General features: G+C 46.1%; 1 protein-coding gene across 10 annotated transcripts in view; it reads right to left on the bottom strand.

Annotated features, from left to right (window-relative positions):
- Nucleotides 1-3,553: 3,553 nt before the first annotated feature.
- Nucleotides 3,554-23,999, bottom strand: part of GRIK1 (glutamate ionotropic receptor kainate type subunit 1) — a 547,486-nt gene continuing 527,040 nt past the window's right edge. For 7 of the 10 annotated variants that reach the window (XM_088481656.1, XM_088481659.1, XM_088481661.1 and 4 more), the window contains one exon: nt 3,554-3,998. In XM_088481656.1, the coding sequence (XP_088337782.1) occupies nt 3,843-3,998 (156 nt within the window). In that variant the 3' untranslated portion in view covers nt 3,554-3,842. The remainder of the gene's footprint in view (nt 3,999-23,999) is intronic. The other 3 variants (XM_088481658.1, XM_088481663.1, XM_088481665.1) reach the window with 1 other exon arrangement.

Below are 23,999 nucleotides of genomic sequence, written 5' to 3'. Positions count from 1 at the left end.
TGTACTAGTAATTTGCACAATATTCGGTCACGGTGCTTGACTACTGTATATTCCGAATATAATTCTGTTTGCAAATGTAACTACCTTCTAGTAGCTGCAAGGTACCGTATTACATAGCCTTAGGTTTTATGACATCTGCTCTTTCCATGCTGTTTTGCTGTTACTCCAATCTGAGCACCATCTCTGAACCTCAGCCAATGGGGGACATCCTCCGAACATCACTACTGTATTCACGTGACAGTACAGAATGCAAATACTGTAATCATTAGAATGCTCTCTGTATTGTAAATTGGTTACTAGAATAGGTTCTGAGTTCCATACTAGTCAGATGGGGTTCCATTTTATTTAACCACCCACAGCAACTGGCTATTTTTTTTGTTCTTTCAAAAACTGGACAGAAATTGTCATAAAAAAACCAACAATATTTAATAAAAAAAAAAAAAAAAATCATAGGGGGTGTCTCACCCCACTGTGGCCCTGATTCAGAGCCGGACGCTCTGACAGAGCACTCGCTCTGAATCAGGGCCGTCCCTCTGAATTTTAGAGCGGCCTCCTGGCCGCTCGCATAACTGTGGGTGACCACCCACAGCTATAGCGAGCGTCCAAAAAGATGATCGCGATGGTCAAGACCATTGCGACCATCGGGCTTGCGACGAGACCCTTGTGTGGTAGGGTCTCGTCTGCCGCAAGCCCTGGAGTGCTTTCGGCTCTATCAGAGAACGCCTCCGTCTGGGCAGCCACGCCCCCGGCATGCCCACCAAAGAGGGCGTGCTGTCACTCACCATCAACAGCATGCCCCCTTTGTAGCGAGACCCATAGTGACGGCTTGGCCGTCGCTATCCGGGTCTCGCGCATGTGCATGATGGAGCCGGCTCCTTCGTGCGCATGCGCACTTGGCCAACATCGACCCGCTTGTGAGCGCTCAGCGCTCGCGAGCAGGTCTGAATTAGGCCCTGTGTCCATTGTCCCCCATTGTAAGATTGCCTCTCACCCTCAGTGTCAATAAATTCCCCAGCTGCAACAGATCCCCAGTGGCATTACCCCCCACCCCCCTAGTGGTGATTGATCCCCAGTGTCACAATCCACCGACACACCCAGCAGTGTCTAGAGGCTCCCCTGTAGTATTATCCCCTATGTGTCTCTATATAACTGTAAAACTGCCTCCCCCCCTACTGCCCCCAGTGGCAAAAGAGTAGCCTCCGTTACCCTTCCAGCAATGCCCCTCCCCCTTGCAATTGCCCCTCCCTCCTAAAGCAGAGAGCAATGGAGCATCTGACAGGGGAAACTGATCATCTGCCTCCCCCCCTAGCTTGATGTTAAACGGAAGGTATGCCATACGGACACGCCCCCAAATAGCATAATTCGGCGACATGGCCTATGGTAATTAGGCCTATTCACCCTGCACCACACGGGGTGAACAGGCGCTCCAGTCCTGTTCTGCTCCTCCTGGAGCAGGCCCTGGTACTTTGTGTGCATAAATGACAGCTGCTGTGGAACACAGATCTTCCTCAATGAGTGAATCTACTGAGTGAGCATGTAAACGAGGAAACTGACGGAGCCAGACAGGGGAGCAGAGATTCCGGTCGGTCACATCTCAGCAAAATCAAACTCTGTAGAAAAAAGTCAGAAGGATACTTCACATCAACCTGCGCTTCCCATACACACCTCTCCCACCAGGATCCCCCGCCAGGTCCAGGAAAATAGCGGCAATCATAACACAAGCCTCAGGGCCGGTGCTACCATTAGGCAGCTTTAGGCGGCTGCCTAAGGGCGCCAGCCACTAGAGGGAGACACTGAGTAAATAAAAAAAAAATAGGCTCTCTCTTTCAGTACCGGCTGGGACTTCTGATGACCAAGGCTAACGCAGGAACTCCCTCAGCCCCGGCACTGCACTCTCAGCTGTTAGTGCAGTAGAGTTAACAGCAGTGGTGGCCTTGCCTTTCCTCTCCAGTCTTTTCCTCTGGGTGCCAGCCTGTCACACAGAAGAATCTCCACCCCTACCCCAAGATAACACGAGGAGCTGCTACTGCTGAATGGACCCTGGTAAAGTATGTTTTGACTTTTTGGTAAGGAGAAAGGATTCATGGGTGGGTTAGTGGTATGTGTGTAGGGTGTGGGGGCTTCTGTGTGTTAAGCAGTGCAGACAGGCTTAGTGTGTGTGTGTAGGGTGGTTTTATGGAGTGCTTACAGGGTTAGTGTGTGTAAGGTGGTTTTATTGAGTGCTTATAGTGTTACTGTGTGTGGGGTTTAATGAGTGCTGGCAGAGTGAGTGTGTGTGAGTTAATGAGCACTGACAATGTGCACAGATGTATGGCATAAAGAATTTGGGGCATTGTGTGGCATAATTCACGGCTATGTGGCATACAATACATTTTGACCACAGCATATTTATTGGGGGCACAAATGTGCAAAATATGTATTGGGGCACAAATGTGTGGCATATTATGTATTGGGGCACATACTGCATGTGTGGCATATCATGTATTGGGGGCACAAATGTGTGGCATATTATGTATTGGGGCACATACTGTACTGTATGTTTGGCATATTATGTATTGGGGGCACAAATGTGTGGCATATTATGTATTGGGGCACATACTGTACTGTATGTTTGGCATATTATGTATTGGGGGCACAAATGTGTGGCATATTATGTATTGGGGGCACATACTGTACTGTATGTTTGGCATATTATGCATTGGGGGCACAAATGTGTGGCATATTATGTATTGTGGCACATACTGCATGTGTAGCATATCATGTATTGGGGCACAAATGTGTGGCATATTATGTATTGGGGGCACATACTGTACTGTATGTTTGGCATATTATGTATTGGGGGCACATACTGTACTGTATGTTTGGCATATGTATTGGGGGCACAAATGTGTGGCATATTATGTATTGGGGGCACATACTGTACTGTATGTTTGGCATATTATGTATTGGGGGCACATACTGTACTGTATGTTTGGCATATGTATTGGGGGCACAAATGTGTGGCATATTATGTATTGGGGGCACATACTGTACTGTATGTTTGGCATATTATGTATTGGGGCACAAATGTGTGGCATATTATGTATTGGGGACACAAATGTGCGTCATGTTTTATATTTTGGAGGCATTGATGTGTAGCATAATTATGAAATGGGAATATAGCTGAGTGGCAAATAATGAATTTGTGGCATATTATGAATGGGGCAATGTTATGAGGTACATTATGGTTTTGGGGCTATGCTGTGTAGCATATTAGTTGGAGCATTTCTATACAGAATATTATTATTTTGGGACACTGCTGTGTGGCATATTATAAATTGGGGCCACTAATGTGTGCCATATTATGAATTGGAGGGATCAGGGGCAGTGGGTGAAATGTTGCTTAGGGTGTCCGGAAACCTTGCACCGGCCCTGATGACCCTCCATGGTAGAAGGAACATTAAAATGCAATCACTTGGCACAAACATTACAGAGCTTATATTCTTCTTTATGACACAAACCCTTTAATTGTGAACCCTACGCTTAGTGTACCAAGACAACACAGACATCATACTGGAAAAAAACAAAATGTTGTGTTTTATTTAGAAAGCACACAGATCATTTGTACATGGAGATGTGAGGCTGCAGGTAATGCATCATACAAATTCTCACTTCTGTTTTTCGTTTTCTAATTGATTCTGTATAATGAGACGATCAGCAGCTCATCGGCGATCCCCACATTCTCTATGTAGTTAGATCCTAGATGTTGTTATAAAAATCATGTAAAGAATTTTAAAAAAAGGAGAAACATCTTTTAAAAAAAACCCATTGGTACAGTCGCAGCCAGTAGTGACATCCTGATCCTATGCCATAGTCTCTTTCCTGATTATCCGCCTCTGGTGACACGTCAGCATACTCGTGAACGACGACCGGCCCTTCACCTTAGCCTTCTTCTTTAGTCTTTTCGGATGTTTTAGCGATATTCCAAGTTCTTCCATTATGGCATTAAAAGAAAGACACTGGTGACAGGAGAAGATATTGTCAGAAACACTTCATAAATAATGTCTCAATAATAGCGTACTAGGCCCCTGAGGTTTCAGACAGTCCCCCGCACCCCCTGGAAGAATGGCCGGAACTCCCGCATCCCACCCACTCCCTAGTGATGTGGGCAGGATGGGGAGATAATTGCCGGGAATGGCTGGGGGAGGCGGGGCTACAATGTAATTGCGTCATTTTGGCCCCGCACCCTCCTACATTCATTATGTAGTCACAGTTATTTAATTACTGTACATTGCCTTCTTTTAACGAATAATTCTACAGAAAACAAACAAAAAACAATTCCTGCGGAGAACAAAGAGTTATAATAAAAAACATACGATAACCTGCTTAGGGATGGACATCGGCGATTGATCTATTGGAAAAATACTGTAGTTCTTCATTTCCAATACATTGTGATTTTTTTTTTTTTTTTAGAGGAGGATTGAACCTAGAAGCATGATGTATCAACAGAATTGATCCCAAAAAATATGATACCTGTTCCCAGGCGTCTCTTGCTACATAGCGCATTTGTTGCCTTTTTGTTTTTCCTTTCTTCTGTGAGTGAGTGAAAATAGTATCAATCCAGGACAAGCTTCATATTATATCCACGACTAATCTCTGTTTTAAATACAAAGAAGCCAATGCTGTATCGATCCAAAATATCGATATGGGACTATCGGTTGCCCATCTTTAGCCTGCTATGTTCAGTTCACTGGATACACCAGGATCCGGGAAGGGTTACACAGGACCTCATTCAGAGGCGGTCGCACGGAGCGATTGGACGTAGTGAGCGATGTTTTTTTTCAACTGCGCATGCGTGTACATGGCAGTGCGCGTGCACAAGCCTGTCTTTCCGACCGCAATCCTCTTGCTCGTTAGTCACTACGAGGTCGTAGCTGTGATTGACATTTCGTGCCGTTTGTGGGTGGTTACAGGGGAAGGTGCTTGTGAACGGGGGTGTGGTGGTGCGCACGCAGGCGTGGTTGACCTTAAAAAGGGCGTTTTAAGGGCGTGCATATATTACTGAGCGAGTCATCACATACGTCATCTCGTTGCAATAACGATGCTACTGCTCGCAGTGCTAAAGGGGTCTACCTTAAGCATTGCGAGTGCAGGCGATGGTTTCTGCCTCAATCGATGTCTGTAGGCAATTAACAATGTAACAGGTGTTAATCATGCTGATGTAGGTTGCCGCCTGCGACCGACTCTGAATTAGCCCATAGAGATAGGAGGTGTGCTTTCATTGTTGTGGGTGTTTCCGTGCTTACGATGTGCGTTGCGATTGAGCGCTCGTTTTGCATATTCTCAATCACTTTGGGTGCGACCGATCGCTCCCGAGTGACCGCCTCTGAATGAGGGCCACAGTCCCTCTCTAATCTAACTTAAACCAAGTGGTTGTCAATGCCCCTCCCACATGGACCAGCCCTGCATGCGAATAAGGAATTTACAGAGAACATTGACAACCAAGTGGAAAGAGGTGACCAGAGTGGGGTGTAGGGTCATTAAACTCATCAGGGATCCCACAGATCCAATACTAGTATGAGTGCATCAAATGCAGTAAGTAAGCACTTCAGTTATACTTTAAGGTCACAGCTTTCATTCCAAAATGATGTCAGACTTTTGTGAATGCGGAGGTCAGAAAAGTACTTTGGGCCTGATTCAGACACGCTCGCAAGCGCATGGCGCTCGCAAGCGGGTCGATGATGGCCCAGTGCGCACACGCGGCATGCGTAAGCAAAAAGCACTCGCTCCGTGGCTCACTACAAAAGGGGCGGCTGTCGATGTTGATCGACAGCTTGCCCCGTTTTGTAGGCGTGGCGGGGGGGTGGCTTCACAAACGGAGGCATTCCCATGCGAACGCCTGCCGTTTGTGGGCGGCCTCACTGACATCACCAGTGATGTCAGTGGGAGAGCTTCCAGCTCTTTTAGAGCCGGAAGCTCTCTGGGGACTTGTTGCCACGAGACCCTATCACAAGGGTCTCGTCGCAAGCCCGATGGTCGCGATGGTTTTGACCATCGCGACCATCATCCTGGCAACTCGCAATAGCTGTGGGAGGTCACCCACAGCTATGCAAGCGGCCATGAGGCCGCTCCAAAAAAAATAAAACGGACTGATTCAGAGCGAGCGCTCTTTCAGAGCGTCCGTCTCTGGATCAGTCCCTTTGTTCAATGAGAAAAGCAAAGAAAACAAAATGAGGTTTTATTGAAACAATCAGAAAGTTAGAAAGAGACTTAGGGGTCTATTTACTAAGAAGTGTTAGGAGACAGAGTGAAAAGTGATAAGAAAGTGATAAGGCCCCAGCCAATCAGCTCCCAACTGTCATCTCACAGGCTGTGTTTGAAAAATGACAGTTGGGAGCTGATTGGCTGGTACCTTATCACTTTCTTATCTCTTTTCACTCTGTCTCCTAACACTGCTTAGTAAATAGACCCCTTAAACTAACCATCCTCAGAAGAATAGACTCCTGGGTCTCAGCCCCTCTGGGCTTTTACTGCTTGTACTGCAGAAAACTCTCTCACACACAGATTGTTTTATTTTGAAGAAAAAGTTTCCCTACTAGCAACAGAAACAAAAGTGAACCGCAGACTGGAGAACTTGTCTAGACGGGACTTGGCAGATGGGTTATGATCATACTTTATATAGTGACAACATATGCCCATAGCATTGTACTGATAACTAGACCTCATCTTAAACCTTGCCCCGCCCACTTGATGATGCTAATGAATCCTTAGGTCCCACCCACTTCATCATCCATCCACATCCCCTGGAGGAGAGGTATGGACAGGAAATGAACATGGTAGTTTTGCTAGCGCCCCCCTAAGCTGATATACAGTGCATTGCACCTGGAGCATGATATAAGTATTGTTAGCGGTCTAACCTGGTTTATGTTCGTGTGTAAGACCCTTACAGCATCAGGAGTCTGGACACAGAATGCTACTGCGGCTGCGTTTTTATGCCGACAACATTGTCCGTCTACAGGCGGCAGCTGCACTGCCTCCACCTTTTGAATCAGGCCCCAGGTGCGCCCAGTTAATAACATTATTCTTCATTAATAAGCTGCCAACCTGATGCACAGCGCTGTACATTGAAGGGAAAGGCAAGGATGGCATTACCCAAGCAAGCTTACAAGTGAGGTGTGAGGAACCATTGATATGTAAAGTGGCAGAATAACAATGGTTTTAAAATACAGTAGATTAATAGGAAATTAACAAATTAAAAGGTACATTTTATGCCACAACCTGGGCGCATAGACACTGTGACAGCTGCAATTGGGTAATCCATGGTGTCACCCTATAACACCTGTGTGAAACAGAAGTAATAAAAATGATGAAAACCCAATAGCGCTAGTGACAAGAAAGAGATGAAAAATTCACACATGAAGGAAGAAAATACTTCACTTCCCCTTCAGTAGTAGCAGGTCTGGCTGCTGGATCTGATATTCATTTCATTGTAGAACGCCATTCATACCATGTCAAATATAAAGTAGGTATAGACCATAGTGTAAAAAGTAAACACTGAATTTATTATAATAAACAACTTCTAAAATCATACAATAGGAAAGTGAGTACTGAACGTACAGCAAAATCAAACAATCAGGATACAACTGGTTATACAGGGGAGAATTACCAGATGTCCCTAGTGATAGGGCCTATAGACAAATAATGGAGGTCTCCGGACACCTCTTGCCAGGCACCTTAAACGGGGGACCAGGTACTGGATAATTCCTCCAACAAAGTTCCTAATAGTCAGAACACACCAACGCGTTTCGAGAGGTGATACTCTCTTCTTCAAGGTAGACAACTACCTGCCATCAATAGGGTTAATTAATAATACTGTATAATAATACACTATCTAGTTTTTAAGAAGACCAATATGTACATATACAGTATGTCCAGGTCAGTGCTAGGTTCTTCTGCTGCTCCCCCAGACTCCCGGAATTGCTCCCATGTTCTGGAATGGTGCCAACATCTGAAACAAAAACATTCAGGCAGGATGGCCCTACTGCCACATCTAATGGCTTACTGTGATCTCTGGTCTAGTATATATCAGAATTATTACATACACTTTACTTTGTATAGCACATATTAAAGCTGGATAAGTGCTTATTCTGCCCTCATCATGGACTGACCACACTCACTCTAAAATCAGGCATTTGGAAACCCCCCTCTAGAAATTCTGCGTTTGCCGTGACAGCATTGGAACGTGCATGTGACTCAAAATCAGACCCCTAGCTGGCTGTTGAGTTGCCGTATGTATGGGCACCTGTGTACAGTAACTATTTGGAGCCCAGAATGCCTGTTAAATAGTGGTAATAGAACAAAGTACAGACTGCACCTCGCACACCGTGGTGTGGTACAGAATGCAGTATAATGAAGATACAAGCGGCTAAGCCCTCTCTCTGCTGAAGTGAACGATGTTGGGTCAGCAACACTAATACAGTACAACATCACAGCAGAGCAGAATAAATGGGAGTGGATGTAGTGTGGAATAATCAATTACTTTCAGTTACAAAACATCAGCTCCAACTGTTTGTTGCTCCTGGTAAATGGGACGTTTGGCATTTTAGGCGGCACGATGCCAGGCTATCCTTCACAGCAGAAAAGACTCTGCCAAATAAATCAATATCACAAACAGTAAAATGCCCAAACCCTATTAAGGACTGGGACAATTTCCATTTAGGTAGTGATTAATGGTCCTTTTCTGGAAATATAGAATTATTGTTAGAATTGCATCTTGCGTGCAAAATAAGCAGGAAGCGCACCGTGCAGATGGTTAGTATTGCAAACAAGGTTATTTCCATGGACAAAAGTTCCCAGAGGCGAATTGTTAAAACCTGGGGGTAAATTTACTAAAGTGAGAGTTTTTAGAAGTGAGTTTTAGAAGAGAGGTTGCCCATACCAACCAATCAGACTCTAGCTATTATCTTCTAGAAGGTGCTAGTTAAATTTTAAGTAGAATCTGATTGGTTACTATGGGCAACATCTCTTCTAAAACCAATTTAAAAAAACTCTCACGTTAGTAAATTTACCCCCTGGAGATGCAACTAGTCCGCTGTTTATACGTGCCCCAAGCCGTGTCATGCATATGCATTTGCCTGCACACTGGCCCAGGTCGCGTCAGTCACCCCCCCGACTCCCATACTTACCCCATTTCTAGTGGACAGTCCTCCTCTTCTGGAGACCTTCCGTTGAATGGATTTGGATGAAAACTTCACAGAGAGGTGGCAATTGGTCTGGGATGCCTAATGGAGTAGTTGGGGTCCCGGTCGGACCTCACGGCGGAGTGCGCCGGCAGAACTTTGAATCAGGAAGCCTATTCGGACCCGGGGAGCCTGTTCTGACCCTTCCACTGAATGGATTTGGATGAAAACTTCACAGAGTTGTAACATTGGATCCCAGAAAACATACTAGGGGGGTTGAGGTCCCAGTCTAATCTCCCGTTGGTGTACGCTGGGCAGAACGTTGAGCCGGGGAGCCTGGTCTGAGCCTACTACGGGATGGATTTGGATGAAATCTTCACAGAGGGGTGGCAATTGGTCTGGGATGCCTAATGCAGTGGTTGGGGTCACGGTCGGACCTCACGGCGGAATGTGCCAGGCAGAACTTTGACCCAAAGAGCCTGTTCTGGGCCTTCCACGGGATGGATTTGGACGACATCACTTAATAAAACTTAATAACTTGAAGACACACCCATGCACCGATGGGGATGAAACCAACGCGAGGTGATCCAGTTGGATCCTGGCCAGATTTTAAGGGGGTTAGGGTCCCGTTGGACCTCCCGGTAGTGTACGCGGGGCAGAACTTTGACCCGGGGAGTCTGTTCTGAGCCTTCCACTGGATGAATATGGATGAAAACTTCACGGAGTGATAACATTGGATCCCAGAAGACATACTAGGGGGTTGAGGTCCTGGTCAGACTTCCCATTGCAGGTGCCCTTAGTCTCAATAGGCCATGCAGCACCACATGCCTGGCATGAGTGAGCTACCAGGTCCCATGCACCTCTGCTAGTGTTGAGCGTCTTTTTGAGACTGTGCTGATTAATTTGATATGTGACACCTGTATATCTGTGTGTGACTGAGTATCGCAATCAGCATGCAAAGTGCTACCATGCAGCAGGTGCAGCCTTTTTCCACTCCAAGTTCCGTTTACAGACTAAGGGCCTGAATTAGCGCCGTCTCTCAGTGATTCCTAGACGCATTGCGACTTAAACGTATTTTCTTCAAAAAAGACACTTGGCACTAGCAGAGTCTCATGGGACCAGGTGCGCCGAGAGGGGTCATTTGGTGTGACTGCAGCAAAGATGAGTTAGGACACATCTGTACCTCCCAACAGTGGGACATTGGGGATCAGGACAGGATGCGTTGCCATGGCATCACCTGTGAGGCACTAGGTTACCCCTTACATAAGTCCTAATCTTCCAGTCAATGGGACTACCAATCAAAACAGCTGGACAGAGCTCTTACATTGGGACTATCTTGCCTAAATTAGGACAGTTTCGGAGGTATATGATATAGCCATATCTTTATATCATCTGTCAGAGGCGTTAGTTCTCATTCCTCATGTCTGACTTCTGGATATAAGTGTATACAATGCAGAGAGCACCGATGTGTCCCATCTAATGAAAACAAAATAAACGAGTCTTCTTGATAATACGAATACATGACAATAAAGCACAGAAGCCAAAGATACATCAATGCCTTTGCTACAGTTTAAGAAGGGCATGTATATTAAATAAGTAAAGTCATCTGTGGGTTAAGACCTGTAAGTACTATACATTTTTTTATGGTAACCAGATCAAAATAATACTTAATAATGGATACATCTTTTTTAGTTGTCTATTTCTACAATGTTTCATTTCTGCATTGTGCCTTTATGTCACTCTATAATTAATTCAGGATGCAACAGCTTCAAGCTAATGGTCTTCAAAGCCATCATTTATTTAGTTATTTATTTTTTCATCTCAGCCTCTTGTTCTAACTAACACAAAATAATTGAGTGAAGTTTTCCCTGAGAATCATCATTTGTTCCTGTGATCACAGCAGGGGTGTCGGTGAGGACTTTGTTAATTTATTATCTTCAATTATCTGGTTTCCAGAAGGTGTTACTTTTAATGTTCTCTGTTGCATGTTTCATATAAAGTCCTCAAAAAGAAAAGGAACTGAAGTGAAAGGCCGAGGGATCTATTTATGAAGCGGTGAAGGGCCCTAATGCCAGCAAAAATGCCATTGAATTTATGGATCCATTTATCCTAGCTCCAGCCAATCAGACACTCCCACCAATCAGACACTCCAGCTAATCAGATGCTCCAGCCAATCAGACTCAGACCTCTCTGACTGGCAGAAGATTCTCTATTTTGTTATTACTTTAATCCCTTCGGGTTATATCAAGATTGTAAAACAAGAGAATCCCTATAGGTACTGTATATAAATCCACCTAAGCGCTATAGGAAGGCTTTGGGTGAGGTTTAATTTTCATTTCTATCCTTTGAATTTATGTTACCATGTTTTTTCTTTTCTTTACCTTTTTTAACTTAGGTACTGTTGTTGAACTACTTGTATCAGGGGTACTGGCTGGCGCTTGTAGTTCTTGAGCAAGCAGCCAATGACTACCAGGCTTTGCTGTGAGTTGCAGTTCTCTAATAGTACTTACTAATTACTTAATAGTCCTTACCTCGCACAATACGACTTTCCTCTAGTCTCCAATCCTTCAAGCGATCCCTGAAAACTCACCTCTTCAGGCAAGCTTATCAGATCCCAGAACCGCCCACATAACCTTCATAGCTTCCATATCTAATTACATCCCCTTTCACAGTCCACATACAACCTCAAACATCGTCTTTCTCTCACATCATCATGACATTTGGCCGACATTCCGGTGTGAATGGATCATGCAGTCAACCAAGAAACTGCGTTCTGGCTGGACCAAAATTCAATATATAGCACCTATCCATGTGTATCAATGCCTATTTTCCTATAGATTGTAAGCTTGCGAGCAGGGCCTTCCTACCTATATATCTGTATGTTATTACCCAGTTTTGTTCTATTAATGTTTACAATTGTAAAGCGCAACAGAATATGCTGCGCTATATAAGAAACTGTTAATAATAATACTATAATGTTTCCATTCCACAATTACCATGGCAACCACCACTTCAATTATGCCAGGAAGAGCCCCAAACCTATTTAGCAATGGGCTGTGTAATACCCGGCAGGGGGAATATATGTTTTTGGTGGGCATGACTTCCTTGGGGATTTCAGCCTTCTGCTGACCAGTCTAGGGCTGGTGTCACATTATGACAAGTGAAGCCCACATTGCAGGTCTCCCAGTAAGCAGTGTGACCAGCAAAGCGTGGTGTTAGCTGCCACGTTTGCAGGGTGACCCCAAAACTTATCACCCCCAGTGATGTTGTCATATCTCTACATCAAGCTTTAGGGAGCAGCAATATATATATGCCTCCTGAGATGTGGCCAAGAAAGCATACGGGTGCTCAGTTGATCTCCGATTGTTCTTGACCACTCCAATACTGCGGATGTTTGCGGCCTGTGGTTGGAAGTTTAAATCAGGTCCTATTTGTGCATAACAAACTCCTAGTTCTCCTATCTGGAAGCATTCTCACACAGCATCTATATATACTATACTGTATAACCTAACTCCTGTCATCTTTGGTGGACCGGGCAGGGGCTGGCTGGCAACTTTTAGCCTGGGGAGCAAATGCATGCAGGCGGCCCTGGCAGAGGAGTAACGTGTAGCCAGGGTGCCCGAAGATCGTGCGTGCTATGGCGCCGCCCCCCTCAAGTGTTTCAGGGAGGAGGCGGGTCCATATGGGATTAATGTAAGGTAAAAATAAAGATTAGCGGCAGCCCCCTGTCGTAGTGCCCATATGCAATGCCCCCGTGTGCCACAGGAGAGAACACCCTTATGCTGGCCTCCAGTAGTGCCCCCAGTAGTGATCCCCCCTATGCAGTGCCCCTTGTGCCCCCAGTAGTAAGCCCCTTATATAGTGCACCCAGTAGTGGTACCCCCTATGCAGTGCCCCTTAAATAGTGCCGCCAGTAGCAGTCCACACCCCATGCAGTGCCCCCAATAGTGGTAACCCTTATGCAATGCCCCTAAAATAGTGGCCCCCAGTTGTAGTCTCCTGCCTATGCAGTACCCCCAGTATTGCCCTTTATATAGAGCCCCCAGCAGTGGTCCCTCGATGCAGTGCCCCCGGTGGTAGTCCCCTCCCCCTATATAGTGCCCCTAGTAGTAGTCCCCTCCCCTTGTAGTGCCCCTAGTAGTAGTCCTCCCCCTTGTAGTGCCCCCAGTAGTAGTAGTACCCCCTTGTAGTGCCCCCAGTAGTAGCCCCCCTTGTAGTGCCCCCAGTAGTAGTAGTCCACCCTTGTAGTTCCCCCAGTAGTAGTAGTTCCCCCCTTGTAGTGCCCCCAGTAGTAGTAGTCCCCCCTTGTACTTCCCCCAGTGGTAGTAGCCCCCCCCTTGTAGTGCCCCAGTAGTAGTTCCCCCCCTTGTAGTGCCCCAGTAGTAGTCCCCCCCCTTGTAGTTCCCTCAGTAGTAGTCCCCGCCTTGTAGTGTCCACAGTAGTAGTAGTAGTGGTCTCCTCTCTCTCTCCCCCCCCAGTAGACACACATAATATAAAAAAACAAAATAAATAAAAACACCTGAATCCCCGCACCCGCCGCTGCCATCTGCTCCTCCGTCTGTCCTCCCGGGCCGGGCCGCTCTGCATTATGGGAGAGACGTCATATGACATCATGACGCCTCTCCCATTGCCCACTGCGGGAGCCGGAAGATGGAGCGGCTCCTGCAGTGGGCGCAGCAGCAGCTAATGAGAGTCTGACAGACTCTCATTGGCTGCTGCTTACAACAAATACACAGCTGCCGGAGCCGGCGGCTGTGTGTTTGTCACTTGTGTAACGCTGACCGAACTCCGTCCGGTCAGCGCTACACACGCGGTGCAGTCTGTGTCACAGTGACACAGACTGCACCGGCCCGCGGCCCGAATGACGCTGCGGCCTGGGGGGAACATGGAACCACGCTCCTGATTCATCACATATGATGAGAGTATGATGAGAGTTGGTTTGCGGCGGGATTTGCTATAAATGGAGGACTAATTATGACCAGTCAGCAAAGAGGGTGGGGACTTCAGGACTGGCAAGTGCTATAAACTTTCCACTATTGATCCTTTGGGGTCTAATTTGGAAATGTAATATCTAAAAAAAAATCTCCACTTTAGTTTTCCTTTAATGGGCATTTATGGCATATTTGCCCACAGACTGTCAGGGGATTTGGGCATCCCACCAACTTCCTAGTGAAATGGGTGACAAGATGATGCGACTCTTGGTGAATCATGTCATAATAGCCTTGCTCACTATGCGTGATGCCACGATTCGAGGGACAGGGCCAAACAAGGGTGGATTGGGATGGAAAACCAGCCTCGGAAATTTATGGAAGCAGCCCTAATGGGGGCGGGGTCTGTCGATCGGGTCGGGATCCCTTCTCATAGGGCCTGATTCTGAGTTGGCCAGTAGTTGCGTTTGTGACTTTATGCTAATGCCACTACAATGCCCCTCCCTGGTGTACAGCCGTGCATCCACATATGCAAGGACAAAGACGCAGAGTCAGTGTCTACAGATGCAGCAATAATGCTTTGTACGTGTTTAGACGCCACCATCGGTTGCCTCAATTAAACTTTTCACCAGCCCTTTGCTAGATGCAGATCATCCATCTGAGTATGGCCTCCAGCGTGAGTGGTTCAGCGTCTCTGCACGCAACCACTATCAGCGACATACCTGTGACATACCAATAACACGCCCATACTACGCTACATCTGCTTTCGGTTAGCCAATCCACTGTAATCGCCTAGGAATGCCCAACACATTTCTAATACACTTCTTGGTGCATGCGTCTGAATCTGCACTGCGACTCTGTACAAACACCATCGGGACGCTTGCGCCGTGCCACTCAGACGCATGTGCAGATGAAAAAAATTGCACAAGAAAAAGTAAAAACTTTGGCCTCGACAAGAAAAAAAAATGCACGTTGACCCCCACAGAAAAAAAAACACATTGGCCCTCAACGGAAAGGAAACAAAACAAACACATTGGCACCACAGAAAAAAATAGGGTGGGTAGTGTATGTCCCCAGGGCCGGGGAGAGGGGGTATGTTCCTTAAGCCATTGGTGGTAGGGCGGGTAGTGTATGTCTCTGGGGATGGGGGGGTACTGTATGTCTAGGGGGACGGGAGTAGGGTGGAGAAGAGTTAGTTTATTTCAAGGGGCTGGGGTTAGTGTATGTCCCAGGGGCTGGGAGTGCATATGAGACCTAGGTAGCTGCTGAATGTCAGTAAGTGCAGTGACCAATACTGGGGAAGAGAGCAGCACAATATGTGAGAACCCAGCGGTCCCCAGTTGAGATGCTGCGTCCTTTCAAGGAGTTCACACAAATGGTGCTGGTAGAGGATGGTATCAGTTGGGCCAGGTACCACAAGTGAATCCCAAAGCAACCCACACAGTCACATTGGAGGAGGCACAGGCTCTAGATAATAATGCCAGTCCCTAGATACAGTATGCTTGGGGGGGGGAGAACAGTTGCGGAGGCGGAAGGTGTCCTACCGCAAGGGAGTCCAGCCGGGCAGCAGCAGGAGGAGCTGGAGAGGCTCTTTGATCAGCAGTACCCGCCAGAAGTAGGAAGGAGTCCAGCGTTGCGGCGTTTAGAGTGGGTGAGTCTGAAGCAGATGACAGCTTCCGGTTTACATTTCACAATTGAATGCAAATCCCAGAAGCGCGGCTACCGGCCACCAGTGTGAATTGGCCTGGCCAGCGAAAACTTTCCCACTGTTCCGGTGGCCCAATCCCCCCCTGGGTCCAAATGAAGTCATTTGTCCCCCACACCTTCACAGGGGCAATGATGTTTCCTGTACATTCCTTGCCAAGGTCACACCCCACACTGCTGAGATCCCAGCCCCCCCTATCCAGAAGAGACACACTCTCATTAGAGTGCACTGTCTCATATATAGGACAGTTGATGGGTGTGGGGAAAATGGTTTATTTTATAGGCATACCCTATAGTTAGTATAGGTGTCAGTTGTGTGTGAGGGAGGTCAGTCCACACGATAGATAACTTAACCAGGTCTGGACAGTGTGACAAAGGGTTAATGCAGTAGGTATGTATAACAGGTACACAGTGCACATATAATGGATGTACCAGATCCAGACAGAAACATAGAAGGGAGCACAGGTAATATGCGGACAAACAGTAGCACACACCTGTGTGTATACATACTGTGGTGGCAGTGGAGGGGTTCCAGTCAATAGATATACTGTACATTAAAAAGGTCGACAATGTCTAGATACTGTAGACACCACATGGTAGACAGTCAACAGGTTGACATGGATGAAGATATACAGGTACAAAAGGTTGACAGGGTCAAAATGTCGACACAATTTTTTTTTTTTTAAGAGTTAGGCACTTACCAGAGGGTTGGGGTTAGGCTCTAGGTGGGACAGTGAGGAATTAGGCTCTTACCCAATGGGTAGGGTTAGGCCTAGGAGGGACAGTTAGGGTTAGGCACTTATCGGAGGGTTAGGCACCAGGAGAGAGGGTTAGGCACTTACTCCGATGGTTAGGGTTAGGCTCTAGGTGGGACGGTGAAGAATTAGGCTCTTACCCCGATGGTTAGGGTTAGGCACTAGGAGGGACAGTTAGGGTTAGGCACTTATCAGAGGGTTAGGCACCAGGAGGGAGGGTTAGGCACTTACCCCGACGGTTAGGGTTAGGCACCAGGAGGGAGGGTTAGGCAGATAGGGGAGGGTTAGGGTGAAGATCAGGGCTAGAAACAAAAAAAAATAGGTAGGCCATATTTGTGTCAACCATTTTTGCTTCAACCTTTTGAGTCTGTCAACTTACTGACTGGCTACCATGTGGAGTCTATCTAGATAGATTCTATGTCTATTTTTTTCACATAGATCTTTTATACCAAACCCGCAGTGGGGTATGCACACACTGGCCTATATACAGCGGTATAGCGGTGGTGGTGCAGGGTCACTGACCTCTGTAACTCAGTCTCTCTCCATTATGGAGACTCTCAGTGGCTCCTCCCAATCACTACGGAGTTGAAGACACGGTGTTATGCCGCGTATGCGCAGTAGCTCACAAGGCCGGAGGTTGCGCTTCTGGAATTCCAGGGTCCTAGTGCCACCGGACAGAGACAGCACGTGCACACTCTCTCTCATCATACTTTGATTACATTTTTCAGGAAGAATTTAGAAATACAATAATGTGGGCACAATACACTTCTCTGCAGAGGACCTCTATATACTGTACTTTCATTTCCCTACAAAAAATATAATGGCTGCGGCACCAGTGGTAGCCTTAAGGGGCACTGCTCTCCCCCATCCTACTAAGTCCAGGCCCCACTGTGAAAAAAAAGGTGTTTGTATACTAGAACGCCGGAGGGCCTATTGGGTCTTAGGCAGAGGCCTCGATCACCTAGCGGGAAATCTGGCCCTAGGGCAGGGATGGGGAACCTCAGGCCCGGGGGCCGTATAAGGACCGCAAAATCATTTGGTCTGGCCCTCCAAGGTTTTTTCTGCTAGCCTCATCTGGCTAGCAGTGGGCCTAGAATGGCATCCTGCAGCCAGAATCTATGCAGCAGTGCCGCCTGGAGCATCCTCAGGATGCTCCGGGCATTGCTATAATCACTGGCTATTGTGGCCCCGCCCCCATGTGTGACATCACACGGAGGGGGCGTGGTCTGCACCTGGCCCGCGAAAAATGTTATATATTTCAAAATGGCCCTCGGCTGAAAAAAGGTTCCCCACCCTTGCTCTAGGGGAACCTGGAAACTGACAAAAGTAGATGAAGGTAATTCTAAGAACTGTGAAATTCATGTCTCATAATGGATTAAGGTGACTCATTTGTAAAAGTATAAAAGCAGCATAAATGACCTTTACTGGCTTATTTAATAAGAGAAGCACACAGTACACACTGCATGAAGCACCAGTGGATGATTCTCATTAAACACTAGCTGTAATTGGCAGCACAGACATTGCCTAAGCAAACTCACACTGGCTTCCAAATGCTGAATTTGCACAAACCCATTTTACAATGATCTACAATTATGGCTGGAAAACTGTATGTGAAACTACAGTCATATTTGGTACTTGTCATTTTATGTTGTGCGCAGTCATTTGTAGAATGTCCAGGATAATAAATCAGAATCCTCTCATTTTACCTAACGTTTGTATTGTTTATTTGGCAATATAGAAGGTAATTTAGAAAGTGTCAAATGCAGCAATGAACGGCTTATTACAAATGCCGGCATGGGAAGTAGTTATTATCACAGGGGAATTACCCCCAAATCACTTAGACAAAGCTTAGGTCTCATTTATTTACAGTGCCAAATAAGTTTTTTTGGGTTGCATAGTTTTTTTGTGTATTAGTTTAAATATGCTAAATTGCTTTTATTTTATTATTATTTCATTGTCATGTATTTAAGCGTCTTATTTTTTACACTATTGATATTACGCTGGTTTTTAAATGCACACAATCACAGGAGCAACCTATTCAGCCTAATGATTTATCTTCTCCAGGAGTATAACAGGAGTAAGGACAGGAGTATAAAAGTAGTGACAATGGCACCATCCCCTCTGATGAAACCGCTACACCCCTGGGTGGAGAAACGCGTTAGAATATTCTTCTCAACAGACTATGGGGTCTATTTACTAAGCCATGGATAGAGATAAAGTGAACAGAGATTAATTACCAGCCAATCAGCTCCTAACTGCCATGTCACAGGCTGTGTTTGAAAAATGACAGGAGCTGGTTCGTTAGTACTTTATCTCTGTTCACTTTATTTCCACCCAAGGCTTAGTAAATAGACCCCTGAACCCCTGGTTGTTACCTTTGAGGTCTGTTGGCTGTCCATTTAAAACCCAGGTCTCTTTGTCGCTCTGTCTAAAGACGCCGTCTATGGCAGGTGATTCAGCGCTAAGCCACGCCGCTGACATTGAAGGCTCTCCCTCGGTTCAGCTCAGTAGATCACAGAATCTGTAGCTGTCTCTACGTCATTAACTACACCAGTGAGCATCGGCTCAGGTGTGTAATCTAAAGTACTTACTATGAACTGCCCCCATCCCAATCATAAACTATACTGATGTTTACAAGAGCGGGCATACTGAAATTGGGAAGAGAGCCCAAACACTAACGGCATACCATGTTATATTTATTTTTTTCAGGGGCCGTCTGAGCATGGGCTATTTAACCATACTTACATACTATTACTGACCTGATAAGAAAACATTGAGATACTGTACAACTTCCAGGGGATTGGATTCATTACCTACTACATTGTATTTTGTCCAATAGCTCTATATATATATATGGGCTAGCTGTTAAAAGACATTAATTACAGAGGTGCACCTACTGCAGAGGTATCCTCGGAGAATTGAAACATCATATATTCTTTTTTTTTTTTAGTAGTGGATGTTAATGTTAATTTTTTTTATTATTGAATGTATGTAATTGTATTGATGTGCATATATATTAAATTGTATCTAATCCTTGTATAAGCGCTCTTTTGAGATGTTCACTATAATTATTATTAAACAAGCAGATTATATTGGTTATGTTTTGGGGTAGCAGGATGAACCTCAATTTGGAACAGTTGGCAAGGTATTCTTATAAATACTTTTAAGTATATATTTGTTGTTAGTAACACATCGTTGCGCCCAAATTCTATATTAAAAAACCCTTCCTGCGGGGTACCTAACCATGTCCCACCGGGGGTTCCTAAGTGCTAAGGACAGCCGCACTTACCTTCGGCATTCCGGCATCGGTAGTAAGACAGGCGTCGGTGATAATTCCCTTGTCTGGCTTCTGCTGTCGGGATATAGATATAGGATATATATAAACTACATCCTGTTTCATGCTATGCACTAATTTAAGCCTTTGCTTGCCCGTTTGGTCGCAGTGATCCTCAATGTGCAAAAACATTTCCAGCTTAACAGCTCTGCTATCAGGTGCTGTGGAAAGTGCATATAGACCTCTATTTCAATTTAGAATTACCTTACCTTTGAGGGGAGTATTTATCAAAGCAACGTTAATATCCCCAAGATAAATATGAATTGCTTCCATAGTGCATTATTCTATGCTGTCATTTGTCAGGCAGGGAGATAATGTAAGAAAGCGTGCACACAGGTTTGCAGTGTAATTAGAGGAAGCAGGGAATGTAATCCAATGGAGATTTAGTGATATCGAGCTTCTGCTCTTGCTTAGATGAATGTTCCAGCTAAATGGCTAAGTACACAGCATCATAGTGTAGGACTTATTTTGCAGTTGTTAAAATCATGCAGATACTATTGTTCCTGGCTCATGCAGTATTTTATACCTCGGCTGGGATATTTGTCCGCCCCCGATTGAGTCCTGTGCTGATGTTGGCAGCTAGCTCTTGATTGGGCATAATATAGTGCTCAGAGGTCATACTTGTTCTTGGGCCAGGGAAGTCACAGCAGTTGATTAATAAGCGTCTCTACTAGAAAACACATTCAGTATCAATTACGAAGCTGGAAGAAGATAGAGCTATTGTACAAATGCAGTTTCTTCCCTCTTTGCAATGATTTCAGACTGTATTTGTAAGATCGCAGAAGGTTTGCTTAGAAAAGTACACGGATCCGCACATAAAGGGGGTGATTCTGAGTTGGTAGTAAGGCAAGAAAAAGTTAGTAACTTTGAACCTGGACAAACCATATTGTACATTTATTGTTTTTGCATGCAGGGTAAATACTTGCTGCTTTTGCATGTAGCCCACAAATGCTAGATTATTTTTACACAGCAATTTGGACCATACTCGCCTACTCTCCTGGAAGTTGCAGGCAGTCCAGGAAGAGTAGGTAGTCCTCCCGCATTGAGGGCCTGATTCAGACCCGGTTGCTCTGACAGAGCGCTCGCTCTGAATCAGGGCTGGGTTTTTGTTTTTTTTAGAACGGCCTCCTGGCCGTTCGCATTGCTGTGGGTAACCACCCACAGCTACAGCGAGCGGCCATGATGATGGTCGCGATGGTCAAGACCATTGCGACCATCGGGCTTGCGACGAGACTCTTGTGGTAGGGTCTCGTGGCCGCAAGCCCCAGAGAGATTTCGGCTCTAACAGAGCCGGAATCTCTCCACTGACATCACTTGTGATGTCAGTGGGGCCGCCCCCAAACGACAGGTGTTCTCATGGGAACGCCTCCGTTTGGGCAGCCACCCCCCCCGGCCCGCCCACCAAAGGGGGCGAGCTGTCACTCAACATCGACAGCTCGCCCCGTTTGTTGCGAGACCCGGAGCGACGGAGTGCCCGTCGCTATACGGGTCTCGCGCATGCACACGACGGAGCCGGCTCCGTTGTGTGCATACGCTCTGGGCCAACCTCGACCCAGTTGCGAGCGCTCAGCGCTTGCGAGTGGGTCTGAATCAGGCCCTCAGTGCCCACTTCCTAATGAAGTGGACATTATGGTGAGGTTAATGTCCGGAATCACTGGTAAATAGGAGGGGCAAACATGTTGTGTTTCTATACAAATCATGTCATATTGGTCCCACCCTCTCTTTATTGACCCGAGAATTACGGTATTCCCAGTGAGGGGGCGTGGCCTAATGATGTGTAGTGTTGGGCCCTGCCCCCACCTCCAGTCATCTGAGAACTCCCCTCTGGACTTCTCCCGGAGGAGAGAGCTGAAAAGTAAGTGAGTATAGTTTGGACACGCCCCTCTCAAAACTAAATCTCTCTGTACATTTTAAATCTGCCCCAGCCCCTACCTGCAGGGCCACATGGTTTTGCCAATGCTTTGCTCCCAACTGTGATCAGACGCTAAGATGGCATTGTCTGCAGAGAAGAAATCTTTATTGCTGAAAGAACCTGATGAAGACCCCACGAGGCAATGGGAACTAGGTGAGATACTGGTTTGGAGCCCCTTCCCACTGCTGTTAAAAAAAATCCACATGTGACAATAAGTTAGCGTGAACCAGGCACCTCTTTTCCCACTACACCCGGATCACGTTAATAAAGGACTTTTCACAGGCTCTGGCTATTTGCGGAACGGGTTACTGGAATGTGATTGCAGATTTCTTCTAAAGTTCCCCCGAGTAATGTCGCTTCCCCATACACAAGTATGGGAAAGTGACCAGCCAGCAATGCAGTACACTGCGGTAATCTCTGCTTAACACAGTGTTAGATAAAAGCAGAACATCATCTCAGGTTGTTCTTACCTGTCTGCATTCCGTGGCACAAGTGGTACTGCGCATGTGCGAGATGGGAGTCTGCCCAGTGTGAAAGCTACAGTAACTCATGCACAATACTGAAGGGGTCTATTTACTAAGCAGTGTTAGGAGACAAAGTGAAAAATGATAAGGTGCCAGCCAATCAGCTCCCAACTGTCATCTCATAGGCTGTGTTTGAAAAATGACAGTTAGGAGCTGATTGGCTGGCACCTTATCACTTTTCACTCTGTCTCCTAACACTGCTTAGTAACTAGACCCCTTAAACACAGTCTGTGGTTGTAGAGAAGCCCTACCAAGGGCTAGTCAGAAGTTCCCAGGGGGATCAGGATACCGTAGCCCATCGGGAGACATCGGAAGGAAGCATTTATTTTTGAATATCCTTTCAATTTAACGCAACAAAGTTAATTACCACTAGACAAGGAAAAAGAATCAGCCCCAGTGTTGCCAACGCTCTGTCCATCAATGGAGCCTACAGTTCAGACAAAAAACACTTTCTGAAAACTCTGTTAAAGTTAAACCTCCAGACATTTTAAGGTGAATCAGGGGTCAAAGGTGAAGCACAGTATTATGGGGCCTCAATTGTTTACTTCCATACATCCCATCATTCCCCCAGATTTTGGGAAAATACATTCTAATATATCAGGCACTGGTACTGCAATATTTTAGAATATGAATACCCCGAGTTTAGTATAAACGCTGCCTGCACTAACTACGGTGCCAGGAAGCAGCTGGTTGTTCCCAGCACTAACAATGAGTTTCTTGGCTGTTTATGACACCTGGCGGAATTCCATGTATAGAGGTGCATGCCGTAGCTCACACCGAATTGTATGGGATATAAGTCCCCCCGGGCCCAGTCATAGCCCTCAGCTTTGCTACAGCTCTAGTTATACCACTGTACACACACTCATTTAATAGAGAGCGTTTCCGTTGTGTTCAATCTGCATCCTTGTACGTGTCTGTTTCAGTTCCTGTGCGGTTAAAGTCACAGCCCAGCGTTCCCAGTACACTGTGAGTGGTGTGGAAGCTCGTGCCATGCGGAGTATAGACGCTAGTTGTATAAGGACACATCTGTATTTCATTACCAATGACTGCACAGGATGCACAGATGATCTGCTTTAGCAGCTGACCCGGACCGTGCCCCCCGTCGGGCACCTCCAACAAGCTTGTGCCGGGTATTTAGTTCCCGCTTACGCCCCTCTCTACACCCCTGTTGATGGGATCCCATTGCATGGAAAGAGTCGTTAGACCACAATTATGGTTATCACCGGGTGATGGGGTCAGATAGCCAGTTCGATGGGCCTGGCACACTTGATTCTTGATTTGGTTATTTTGGTTTGGTTTCCAAAGGCTCGTAAAGGTATAATGAAAATACAATGCTGTAGCCATATTTGCTGTGTCGTTACTATGACTGCTATTATAATTAGAGTTTGAGGGATGGAGCTTCCCTGTCTAAGGTCATGAAATCAAAGGAGATAACCATTGATCTGTTTTTGGATTTTTATTTACTCACAAACACTATGATTCATCTTTCTTCTCATGGCTGTAACCAGCAAAGTAGAATTACTGGTGTCTCTAGAGCAGGGCTTGACAATTTATTCTAAAATCTAGGTGACAGGATGAAAGTGTAGGAGCCAGATCACCGTCCCCCCAAAAGAATTACAGGAGTGAGTGAGGAGCGCTGCTCTGTGTGTTATGCAACTGTTATACACGCTATACTAGTCCACAA

The sequence above is a fragment of the Taudactylus pleione genome, unplaced genomic scaffold, assembly GCF_031769625.1.
Source record: "Taudactylus pleione unplaced genomic scaffold, aTauple2 ptg000276l, whole genome shotgun sequence".
In the NCBI taxonomy this organism is placed as follows: Eukaryota; Metazoa; Chordata; class Amphibia; order Anura; family Myobatrachidae; genus Taudactylus; species Taudactylus pleione.
The sequence above is the reverse complement of the archived record's forward strand: the minus strand, read 5'-3'. Positions and strand labels throughout refer to the sequence as shown.